Source organism: Geotrypetes seraphini, chromosome 10 (genome assembly GCF_902459505.1).
Source record: "Geotrypetes seraphini chromosome 10, aGeoSer1.1, whole genome shotgun sequence".
Lineage (NCBI taxonomy): Eukaryota > Metazoa > Chordata > Amphibia > Gymnophiona > Dermophiidae > Geotrypetes > Geotrypetes seraphini.
This window is the reverse complement of record NC_047093.1, coordinates 54,668,790-54,681,329: the sequence shown is the minus strand read 5'-3', so window position 1 is coordinate 54,681,329 and position 12,540 is coordinate 54,668,790. Positions and strand designations below refer to the sequence as shown.

Here is a 12,540-nt window from a genome sequence, read left to right as displayed (position 1 = left end):
TTAGAGGTCCATTTGTTTTTTGCTTCACAATACAGTTGTGGCATGTGGCAGTAATCATATTTATAGTAACATGGAGTAATATATGCTGTGGATCCTATCAAACGTGTTCTATGTTTGACAGGAGAGGAGCTGGAGAGAAGGTAGATATATTGAATGAGACAGACACTGCATTTGCTTACTGCCCTTTTTTCCTATGTTTTTAGTTGCAGTATCATGCAAGTCTGGCATCTGGACTTCTGAATCAACAGTCTTTAAAACGTTCAGCCAACCAGATGGGTGTGTCAGCAAAACGGAGACCCAAAGCCCAACCCACAACCTTGGTTCTACCACCTCAGTAAGTACTAAAATTTAAGTAATTAATCTTTTTTTCTGGTTTTGGGGATCCTATATTTAAGGGCCAAATTTCTCTGATATTGATGCAGGTATGAATTAGGATTTCTTCAAGGTATGTTCATATACATTTCTATTAGTAATTAGAAATGATTTTTACATGTTTGTGGTATAATGTGACATGGCCTGGTAATTTTAGGTATTGAAAGGTATTGTATACACTTTCTATATTTTTAGCCTGTTGTGCTGACTATTGCAGTGCAATAGGGATGGTTTCTATCTGTGATCACGAGCATACTGTATAAGATGTCAATCACAGCTTTTAAACTCCTCCTCCTTCTCTACGGTCTCTGCTGCCCCCTTCAGTTCTTCCTTTTGCAGGTGAATATGACAGTGTCTCTCTAATTTGCTCGGTTTATTTCTTTATGGTTTTACTGTGTCTTTTTCAGTTTTTCAGATTGTGGATTTTTTTGTGTGCAGCTTCAAGAAACTGCTTTGCCTGCTTGGAGAGGAGCAGACATTTAAGTATATTCTTTAGGGATATCCTTTAGGGCAGTGTTTTTCAACCTTTTTTGGGCAAAGGCACACTTGTTTCATGAAAAAAATCACGAGGCACACCACCATTAGAAAATGTTAAAAAATTTAACTCTGTGCCTATATTGACTATATATAAAGTAATTCACTTGAGTGCCACCGCCGCCATCGGGAACAGGCCGGCGCCAAGTTCTCCCTGCTTCTCTTCCCCGCGGGGCCGACCAACTCTCGCCACCCGTCGTCAATTCTAACGTCGGAGAGGACGTTCTAGGCCAGCCAGGCAGCGATTGGCTGGCCCAGAACGTCCTTTCCGACGTCAGAATTGACGCGAGTGGCGAGAGTTGGCCGGCCCCACAGGGAAAAGCAGGGAGAACTTGGCGCCGGCCTGTTTCCAATGGCGGCAGTGGCACTCAAGTGGCTAAAGAGCCGCAGTTTGCCGGCCTAGGGACAACACTGGAGGGTGGCCAGCTGTGCACCCCCTTGGGACGTAAACCCGGGGTGGGGCAGACCGCCCCCCCCCCACCCTGGTATGCCACTATCTGTACCTCACTCCCTCCCTATGACCAAAAATTCTCCTTTCTTCTATTCCCCGTGTACACAACCATCTCTTTCCCTCCCTTCCTCTCTCCAAAGTCCATGCCTTGTGTCCAAACACTCATTCCCTCCCCCACCTCAGCATCTCTTTCCCTCCCTTCCTCTCTCCCAAGTCCATTTCTTCTGTGTCCAAAAACGCATTCCCTCCCCCACCTCAGCATCTCTTTCCCTCCCTTCCTCTCTCCCAAGTCCATGCCTTCTGTGTCCAAAAACGCATTCCCTCCCCCACCTCAGCATCTCTTTCCCTCCCTTCCTCTCTCCCAAGTCCATGCCTTCTGTGTCCAAAAACGCATTCCCTCCCCCACCTCAGCATCTCTTTCCCTCCCTTCCTCTCTCCCAAGTCCATGCCTTCTGTGTCCAAAAACACATTCCCTCTCCCACCCCAGCATCTCTTTCCCTCCCTTCCTCTCTCCCAAGTCCATGCCTTCTGTGTCCAAAAACGCATTCCCTCCCCCACCTCAGCATCTCTTTCCCTCCCTCTCTCCCAAGTTCATGCCTTGTGTCCAAAACGCACTCCCTCCCCCCTTTTGTGTTCCGTGTTTGCCTCCCAGCCCATCTTTGCAATTTTCTCAGCAAAACGAAGCTCAAGCCGCGAGGCTTGTCTTCTGCTTCCTGCCTGCCCTGCCGCGCACAAATAGCCGAACGGAAGTATTCTCCGACGTCAGTGCTGACGTCGGAGGGCAGACTTTGCTTAAGCCCTCCCTCCGACGTCAGCGCTGACATCGGGGAACGCTTGCGATCGGCTATATGTTAGCTGCAGGGCAGGCAGGAACAGAAGACGAGCCTCGCGGCTCGAGATGTATTGAACTCCGCGGGTCCCCCGTCCAGCTCTCTTCTGTCCACGTGGGGCGGACCGCCCCTCTCCCTAGACTGTGGCCTAGGACCCTGGGGGAGCCCGGGCCCCCTGTCAGCTCCGGGCCCCTGAATGCAGGACTGGTGGTACTGCCCTGATGGCGGCCCTGACCGTACGGCACACCAGGCAACATCTCGCGGCACACTAGTGTGCCGCGGAACAGCGGTTGAAAAACACTGCTTTAGGGATCGGTACAGCTAGCTTGTTAAAGATTTTTGGAGCTTTGGGTTCTGGACCCTCAGCATTTGCTCGCTTCCTTCATTTGGTCAGGAGCTTGAACGCAGGCTATTAGGCATCAATAGTGATCCTTCAGGGTGCTCATGGTGCCAAATGCAGCTTCCCCCCCCCCCCCCACACACACAAACTTTTCTGCATCATACGTTGCGGCCTGGGGAGTAGAGGATCAGTCTAACTGGAAACCCGAAGATCTTGGTGTGGCAGCTGACTGGTGGCTTGAGGCAGAGAACCCCTCCAGATCCAGCTACACTTTAAAGAAGCTGAAGCAGGCTACAGCACCATTTCCCCAGCCCATGGTCTATGAGTATATAGGCTGTGACAACCTATGTGGAAAATCAGGGGGTCTTGAAAGCTATAGTGTTTTCACTGTTCCAGCAGTTAGACCTTTGGTCTTCCTCCTCTAAAATCCAGTTTTTTGAGTGGGTCAGCCCTGAAGCATTTTGGCTGTTTTTTGAGGTAAAATGAGGTGTTTTCAAAACATCTCATTTTGTCTCAAAACTGAAAGGGATGGAGTCCTCAGACCCTATATATTCCTTATTTATGTCTTATTTATGCTGGATGGGCAGCTGAAGAGGGCCCTTGTGTCACGTGTCGTGTGGCAGAGGATGGAAGGTTGAGAGCTTTGGGCTTAGCCCTTCCACAGTCCTCTAGGACTGGAGAAAGGCAGATGGTTCCATTGGGGAGAAAGAAACATCTCCTGGCTCAGGGACAGTGTTATGCGCACCATAAGGACGTAGATGCTCCATAGCCCAAGAAAAGGTGACTACCCCATACTAAGGGGGATGGAGAATTGCCCACTCAAACTTTTACCCTGGAGTTCATTAATCTTATCTGGCAGAGATGGTAGACAGTTGGAAAGAAAAAGGAATGTTGGATATGGCAGTGGAAGGAAAGGTACAGAAATAGAAGATGGATGGTGAGCACGGAGAAAGAAGAAAATGTCAAATGGGCAGAAGACCCTGGCAAGCAAGTTAACAGACCTCAAACAGAAACTAGAGCCTGGGACCAACATAATTTGAATAATAAAATTACCAGACAACAAAAGGTAGAAAAAATAATTTTATTTTCTAATTTGTGATTACAATATATCAGATTTGAAATGTGTATTCTGCCAGAGCTGGTGTTAGACAGTGAGCGTGAGCACTGGTGTGGGGTTGGAGAGGGCAAAGGGAAGTGGGGTGGATGAAGAGGCTACAAAATAAACCCGCCAGAACAATTTAAAAAAAACGCTTTATTGGGTAGGAAAATCGAATCAATAGACCAAATCAAATTGAAATTTTTTCCCCTGAATTGGCAGCACTGGTATTGAGATCCCCATACCCAGTTCTGCCAATTCACCTCATTTCTACTCTTCTGCAGCAAACCCCCATGCTATCACAGTACTGAAACCCTCATATACAGCACGGTGGATGTATTTCAAGCCTACCCTGCAGCAACACCCACCGGTGCTGTACACCAAGACTACCATAGAGAGCTCTGTCAGTGTACCTCACTCCTACCCTGCAGCAGCACCTCCTGCCATGTCAGTACTGAAAACCCATACACAAACTCTGCTCTGATATAGCAAGCCTCTGTCATCCCAGTACTGAAACCCCCACACATAGCACTGCAATTGTGCTTCACGCCTGCCCTGCTATCCCTGTACTAAGACCCCCATACACAGTACTGGGGATGCATTTCATTCCTCCTTGCAGCAGTATCCCCTACTTTCTCAGTACTGAGACCCCCTACACTCTGCTCCACTAACATGTTACCCTGTGCTGTTCTGAGCCTTTTCTTAGCAATCTGTGATAAACTTGCTGAAATATTTTATGGTTTTATATTGTTCCTTCATTTACATATTACTTGCTAGGTCTGACTGGAGTTCTTTGTAGTCTAGCTTAAGTTTTTTTTTTTTTTTTTATATTGGATGCTCTAATACTTTGACAAAGTTACGGTATTCTTTCTAGTGGTAGAGTTTTTCTCCTGTTTCTTCAGAATGTTGAGGAAATAGGGTGAAACAAGATTAATTAAAGGAAAAAAGATCCTCCTGGGTATTTTTTACTTAAGAAGAATATACAACCCTGACTCTGGTGTCCAAGGTTAAGCAGTGGTATATATCTACTGTAGATTTTTCATAAATTTCTTTCCATTGTTGCTCTTTACTACTCTAGTATTGCCTAAAGCTTTCAGAGCACAGGGATATAAAACCAGCTCTCTCTTCCAAAGTGTTTCATCCTAATGTTTCAAGTGAAAGGCAGAAGAAACAGCAGCACAGCAGTAAGCTGTATTAGTTTCCAAAGGCAAGCTGTAAAACCAGCCGTTGGAGCCAGAAACAGCAGAGATGATGACATGAAGTAAAGCGTTCCCCTGCAGGCCATCTGTGCAGTTCATCCCATTGAGAACATCTGTATTTGAATGGATTGTCTCACATCCAACTGTTGATGGTATCTAGGAAATTTAACTAAAAATAACTGTGTTTAGGATTACTAGCACTGAACTTAATGATTGTAGATGCAAGGCTGTAGTGTATTTTCCTGACATTTCCTTTGTTGAGAAAAGAACCTAGCAGACTTATGACCTTGGAGTCTTCATCCCTGATTTAACATTGTATATTCTGTACAGATTTTTTTTGTTTTGTTTGCTTGTTTTCTTTTTGTAGGTGCCGCCCCTCTAGCCCTGTTGATCTCTGTATAATTCTGGCACTTGAAATCTCTATACACTCAAATTTATTTTATTGTATTATTATTTTTATGTTTATGTAAGATAATTTCAAGCCTGCACTGTCTAGGTGGGTAACAACACCACATGCATAATTAAAAATTCAGGTAAAAACAAATGATCCTCAAAACGTAAACTCACAAACATAAATTAAAGGCCATCCAATTACTTTTGCTTCAGTCAAAACATCAAGTTATCAAGTAGCAATAAACTAATTACTAGCAATCAGGTCAAAACTGAGAAAACACTTGTCCAAATAAATGAGCTTTTAACTGTTTTTGAAACACATCTGGGTTAGAATTTGGCCTCAATTCAAATGACAAAGCATTCTAAAACAGTGTTCTTCAACCTTTTTACACCTATGGACCGGTAGAAATAAAATAATTATTTTGTGGACCAGCAAACTACTAGGACTGAAATTAAAAAGCCCTGTCTCCGCGAGCTCAGTCCCCGCAAACCATCTGATCCCATCCGCACAAGCCTCAGTTATGATTTTATATTGAATGTATTTTATTAAAGTATAAAAAGAAACAATATTCTGTACAATTGTCATTTTATAAATACAAATAATACAGAGCAAGGATCAACAAAACCCATGTCTCCCCTCCCCTTCACATATATCCCCTCTACTATCAAGAAAACTGAATAAGCCAAATTATTACAGAATGCTACACAGAAATATCATGCTAACAGAATACCGCAGTCACACATGGCAGGAATAGTGTTAGGGGAGTGCAACTAGGGCAACTGCCCCCTGGTCAGAGAGAACCCTAAGCCAGCTGGAAGCTGCTTTGCAGTCCCCAGCTATGTCTACCATCAGCTCTAGCAGGATATATATTTCAACTCTGATATATTCTAATCACAAAATAGAAATAATTTTTTTTTTTTTTACCTTTTGTTGTCTCTGGTTTCTGCTTTCATCACTCTCTTTCTTCTAGCGTCTGCCCTCTCTGTCTCTTCAATCCAGCATCTGCCCCTTCCATCCACTGTCTGCCCTCTCCCCCTTCCATATGGTATCTGTATTCTTTCTATATCTCTCTCCCCTTTCCATCCAGTCTGCGCCCAGGCTCTCTCCTTTTTACATGATTCATTCCAGCTTCATTTAATCTCTCCTACACCAGGTCTAGCATCTTTGTCCCTCTCTGCTTATTTCTCTGCTGACCCCTTTCCCAGCATCAATCTCTCTACTTTCTCATTCCTGTCTCTCCCCTTTTCCTCATCTGATCTCTTCATTCCATCCTGACCCCTTCCCCTCCTCTAATCTCCCTGCCAGCTGTTTCCTTCCTCTTTTCCTTCTCCCTTCCCAGTAACTCTTTTCCCTTCCCTTTTCATTCTCCCCTCTCAGCAGCATCGCTCCTTCTCCTTCCCTCCAGGTCCAGTAGCAGCTGTCCCTTTATTTTCCCTTGTCCAGCAGCTTCACAGCCTCCAACAGTGGCTTTCTCCCCTCACAGCAGTACTTGCCAGTGCAGCAATTCACTAAGGCAGCCTTGGATCCTTGGATGGGTCGCACCGCCTCTGAGGAAAGAGGAAGTTGCATCATCAGAGGCGGGCTGCAACTCGGCAAAAGCCCCAAGGTTGCCGAAGTGAATCGCTGCACTGGCAAGTACCGAGCGCTGCTGGGAGGGGAGAAAGTCACTGTCGGAGGCTCCCCATGATCTCGCCAGCCCTGCGTGGACTGGCAGGAAATTTCAGCTCGTCAATCTCGCCGGCCTTGCACGGACCAGCAGGAATTTTCTGTGGACTGGCACTGGTCCACGGACCAGTGGTTGGAGAACACTGTTCTAAAAAGACTGGACCAGCAACATAAAAAAGAGAAGCATGGTGTTCCTCAAAGTCTAATCCAATAGACAGAGTACATAAATCAACACTGGAAGAGATACATGTAATGGGAAAGTCTAGAAATCAGGCATGCCACTGCATTTTGGGCTACTAGCAGTGAACAAAGTACTACTACTGCTTATCATTTCTAAGTACTGCTGGACATACGCAGCATTGTGCATTAAAACATTCAAGAGACAGTCCCTACTCAGTAGAGCTTACAATCTAATCAACAGGCAAACAGGATAAGTAGGGGGTTAGGGTGTTTCTCTGGCAGGCATGGATGCTATACAAAGCAAGTAGGGTTAGGAGTTAGAAGCAACCTCGAAGAAGTGAACTTTTAGCCTGGATTTGAATACTGCTAGGGATGATACAATTTACCCAAATAAACTGCCTTGCAGTGGTCTAGATGCAGTATAACCAAGCTCTGGATTACCATCCTGAAGTTAGGATACAAAAAAAATCACGTACCTAACAAACTGATCTTAACTTGTAAAAGATCATATATACTGTAGCTTTTAATTGTAAGAGCAAAAACAAAGAAGAATCCAGCAAAATATAAAATACTATAAATCTTTTGAAATAGGAATATCAGTTACATATATAGAAAAGGTTTCAAAAAAGGATAGTATAGATGATCAACATCCAATGTTTTGATTTTTCTCAAATAACAGCACAGAGTTTTGAAGCTGATGAGACAGACAAATCTATGAGAGCAAAGAATTGCAAAGTTATCTGCATACAATCAATAAATTGACACCAAAACAAGAAAGCAATTTGCAATCAGGTACCATGTATATGATAGCATGGTTTAACAAGAAAAATGGAACAAAAATCCCACAAACTTGAGAAAGAGAAAGCCAAAAAGTGGGAAAAGTCTGGACCAGAACACGTTAATCCTTAGTACAAAATGTGCTGGACCAAATGGTTGAAATATAAATGGTGTTTTATTCACAATTGAAGAGACATAACATACATAGAAACATAGAAAATGATGGCAGAAAAGGGCCACGGCCCATCTAGTCTGCCCACACTAATGGCCCACCCCCTAATTACCTCCATGAAGAGATCCCACATGCCAATCCCATCTTTTCTTAAAATCTGGCACGCTGCTGGCCTCAATTACCTTTTGTGGAAGATTATTCCAGCGGTCAACCACCCTTTCGGTGAAGAAATATTTTCTGGTGTCACCATGAAATTTCCAACCCCTGATTTTCAACAGATGCCCTCTTGTTGCCGTGGGTCCTTTAAGGAAAAAGAGATCCTCTTCCACCTTGATACGGCCCGTGACATATTTGAACGTCTCGATCATGTCTCCCCTCTCTCTGCGTTCCTCGAGTGAGTACAGCTGCAACTTACCCAGTCGTTCCTCATACGGGAGATCCTTGAGTCCTGAGACCATCCTGGTGGCCATTCGCTGAACCGACTCAACTCTCCGCACATCTTTTTGATAATGCGGCCTCCAGAATTGTACGTATCGTATTTCTATACCACATAACCATAAGTTCAATGCAGTGTACAAAAATTACATAATCTAGAAAAAAGGGCCATAGATAACTACTCAGACAAGTACTTAGGGAAGAGCTAAGACTTCAATTGTTTCCTAAAGTGTTCATAGGAGTGAGAAGTAAGTAACAGTAAATGAAAGTCTGTCATGAAAAGCTGCTTGAAATGAAAGCAGATGATCATGGTATTTCTTGCCATTGCAGCCTTTAACAGAGGGAAATACAAACAGAGCATGCGATTTTCTAATATTCTTATGGGATACAATTGAAAATCTGTCAGCTAAATAAAGTGGCACTTGGCCATAGATGACTTTGTAAGATATGCAGCCCAGTTTAAAGAGAATGGTTGTTGTTTCATCTACAAAGAGCCTATCTCAGGGGTCACAAATATATCAATTGTTGATCCTTGAAAAAACACTTATTGAACTAATAGAGCCACAATTAAGCCAACAAACAGGGTTGAAATCTCTGCCAGCAAATATTACTCAGGAATGCATAAGAAAAAATAACATGGCTGATGGCATGAAACCTTGTAGACCCCTAGAAGAGATCCATGTAGAGCCACATTGTACCTGAAACTGGTGACGTCACAAATAAGATTCAAACAATGCCAAACACTTCCAGCAACACTCAAGGAACTCAGTCTATGTAAGAGACTGCTACTATGATGAACTGTGTCAAATGCGGACCTTATATCGAATGTGCTGTAGTAATAGCCCTCTCTAATTACATCAAATTACATCAAATACAAAGTTTCAGTACCATATTTCAAGCAGAAACCAAACTGATCCTGATCCAAAATCCCATTAGGAACTCAATATCTTGCAATTGTAATAATACTATCTTCTCAAACACTTATAATATATAAATTGGACGATAATTGTCTTGGTAATCTGGGTCCAAATTAGAATTTGTAAAACTTGGTTGTATCATAAACTTGTCAATCAACAATGAAACTGGACCAGCAAGATCCTCCTGAACAAAAGTCCAGAGAACAAGACATGGAGGGCCATTTTCGATAGTGTGAACAAGTCTGACTTTGGACATTTCCCGCAAAATGTCCAAAAGTTGGGGCGGAGAAACGTCCATTTTTAAAACTGCTGGATGTCCAAATTCTTTTTGCCCCAAAATCGCCTACTTAGACATCTTAGCCATTAGGACATCCAACCTTTGACCACAAAAATATCCAAGTTCAAAACGTCCAAATCTAAGCCATTTGGATGTAGGAGGGGCCACCATTTATACTGCCACACAGACGTGCCAGCAGAGCAGTGGGGCAAATTAGAGGGCAGTACTGTGAACTTCACACAAAGGTTGGCAAAGTACATCTCACCATAACCCCCTTATATATGGTGAGCCTTCCAAAACTCCCCTCAAACCTACTACTATTTATTATTTCTTTAGCACTACCAGATGCATGCAGCACTGTACATTAAATACACAAGAGACAGTCTCAAATTGAAAGAGCTTACAATATACTATACCCAGCTGTTTACCACCCCAATAGCTTTTATGTCTGCAGGTAGCACCTATATGGAGTATAGTTGGGTTTTAGTGACTAACAGTTTCCACCATAAATGTAGTGGTTAAAGTGGCTTATGGTGCTGGGTCCTCTAGCCCACTCACCAGGCTTCTTAAGACACCTGAGTGATGCTCTACTAGGATTTTCCATACCAGATGCTTCTGTTCTAGATATAGATATGTACTATTTCATTCAGGTTTTTGGGGGTTAGTGACCACTGGGGGAGTTTAAGGAGTCATTACTTAATCCCTCCAGTGGTCATTTGGTCAGTTTGAGTACCTTTGTGGCACTTAGATGCTTCTAGCTCCAGACATCTTAAGTTCTGTTCTGGATGTCCTGGGAAAAGTTTGATTACTGCCGCAAGCTTGTGGCATATTTAGACGTCTAAGTCTAAACTTTTGGCATGCTTTGATGTTCAAGTCTAAGCATGGCCATAACATGCCCCCCCCCCCTTCTTGAATTTTAATCGCAGAAAGTTTGTGATTAGGACGTCCAAGTGCCAGTTTATGCTGTTTTTTTAGACATCTGCATTTTTTGAAAATGAGCCCCATAGTATTCATAGATTTAATGGAGTGAGAAAACAAGAAGGTTTCCAGTCCACTAGATCCACTGTGAAGAGAAACAAAGAAGCAGAATCCAAATATCCAAGTCTTTATTTATGATTGCTACTCTTCACGGACCCAGGCACATTTGTAGTTGCAGCTTTAGTGGTGTTACTGTGCATTTCATCAGTTGGTTTGCTCCTGATGCAAGACACTTGGAGACGAGCCGGGATAGGTCTCAACGACGAAGACAACAATCCAAATGAAGGAGTCGTGAGGAAAAAGATGTCAATCACTCAGCAGTAGGCTATCCAAAATATACTTTATTGATTGACAGCACGATATGAATTGCCCCTGACGCAACCACATAGGCAAAACGTGGCCATATCGGGCACATCTTCTGTTCCTGGGAGTTTTTGAAATAAAGATTTGAATATTTGGATTCTGTTTGGTCTGCTTTTTTGTTTTCTCTTCAGTGATTTAATTGGACTTGTTCTGGCAATATATGATCAGAGAAGCACATAAAATCATGCAGGCAGTACAGTAGTTCAAAAGAGTTAACAATGTTGCACTATTTATTATGAAAGGATTAAGGAAATTCTTGACGAGGAATATCCAGTGATTGAAAAGAACAGCTATCGGACATTTTACCAAGGAAAAATGTGACTGAGCAGACTGAATTCTTAGATCAGAATAAGCCTTTTTCACTAATAATTTAGATTATTGATACAGATAAAAAAACTGCAAGAAGACAATAGGTTTTGTTCTGTCATTTGCATACACTAGGTACACGCTTTCTCACGTGAAATCTGCTTATCCTATTTTAACTGCTGAAAATCAACAACAATTTATTTCTATAGTGCTACCAAGGCACCTTATGAGACCTGTTCACAGAACGTTCTCTAAAGCAATGGTTCCCAACCCTGTCCTGGAGGACCAGCAGGCCAATCGGGTTTTCAGGCTAGCCCTAATGAATTTGCATGAGAGAGATTTCCATATAATCGAAGTGACAGGCATGCAAATCTGCTTCATGCATATTCATTAGGGCTATCCTGTAAACCCGATCGGCCTGGTGGTCCTCCAGGACAGGGTTGGGAACCACTGCTCTAAAGCATTACCTAAGGAAACATCCCACTGTTCCAACTGCCTCCAGGATGATTAACAAATGTAAATTCACTAAAGATGGACACCAATTACATTTAAATTCCACTATATCATAAAAGCCATATGATATTCAAAGCTGTTGGATTTTCCTCATGCACCTAATGACATGTAAGGAGAAGCTCAGACTCACTAAAGCATAACCATGGAACTGTTTCAATGTGACACCTAATATTTGTAGAAAGACACTCCTGGTCATCTACAAAAACTAAATCAAGGTATGGCCAGCAAGATTTGTCAAGCAACTCAAAGCTGTCACCAGCCTAAACATCTCAAAATTCAAAAATACATGCAGGATATCTTATTAACACTCAATTTAAATGAATGTATAAAAAATATATGTGAAAGTGCTTAGTGCCCACGTCTCCCGCAAATGTGCTGCTAGAACAGTGGTCTCAAACTCGCGGCCCGGGGACCACATGTGGCCCACCAGGTACTATTTTGAGGCCCTCGGTATGTTTATCATAATCACAAAAGTAAATTAAAACAGTTTCTTGATCATATGTCTCTTTAGCTATAAATTACAATATTATTATTAAGACTTAGCCAAAAGGAAAGATTTATAAACTATAAAGAGTTTTACCTCATGCAAAATTGTCATTTCTTTAATAAGACTATAAGACTTTAATAAGACTATTTTTTCTGAGGCCCTCCAAGTGCCTAAAAATCCAAAATGTGGCCCTGCAAAAGGTTTGAGTTTGAGACCGCTGTGCTAGAAGGTCATTTAGGAACCATTGTGCTTTT

General features: G+C 42.8%; 1 protein-coding gene across 1 annotated transcript in view; it reads left to right on the top strand.

Annotated features, from left to right (window-relative positions):
• Window positions 1-12,540, top strand: part of MED27 (mediator complex subunit 27) — a 426,900-nt gene that overhangs the window by 190,504 nt on the left and 223,856 nt on the right. Inside the window, exon 3 of the mRNA XM_033961506.1 lies at window positions 204-334. Within this exon, the coding sequence (XP_033817397.1) occupies window positions 204-334 (131 nt within the window). The remainder of the gene's footprint in view (window positions 1-203; window positions 335-12,540) is intronic.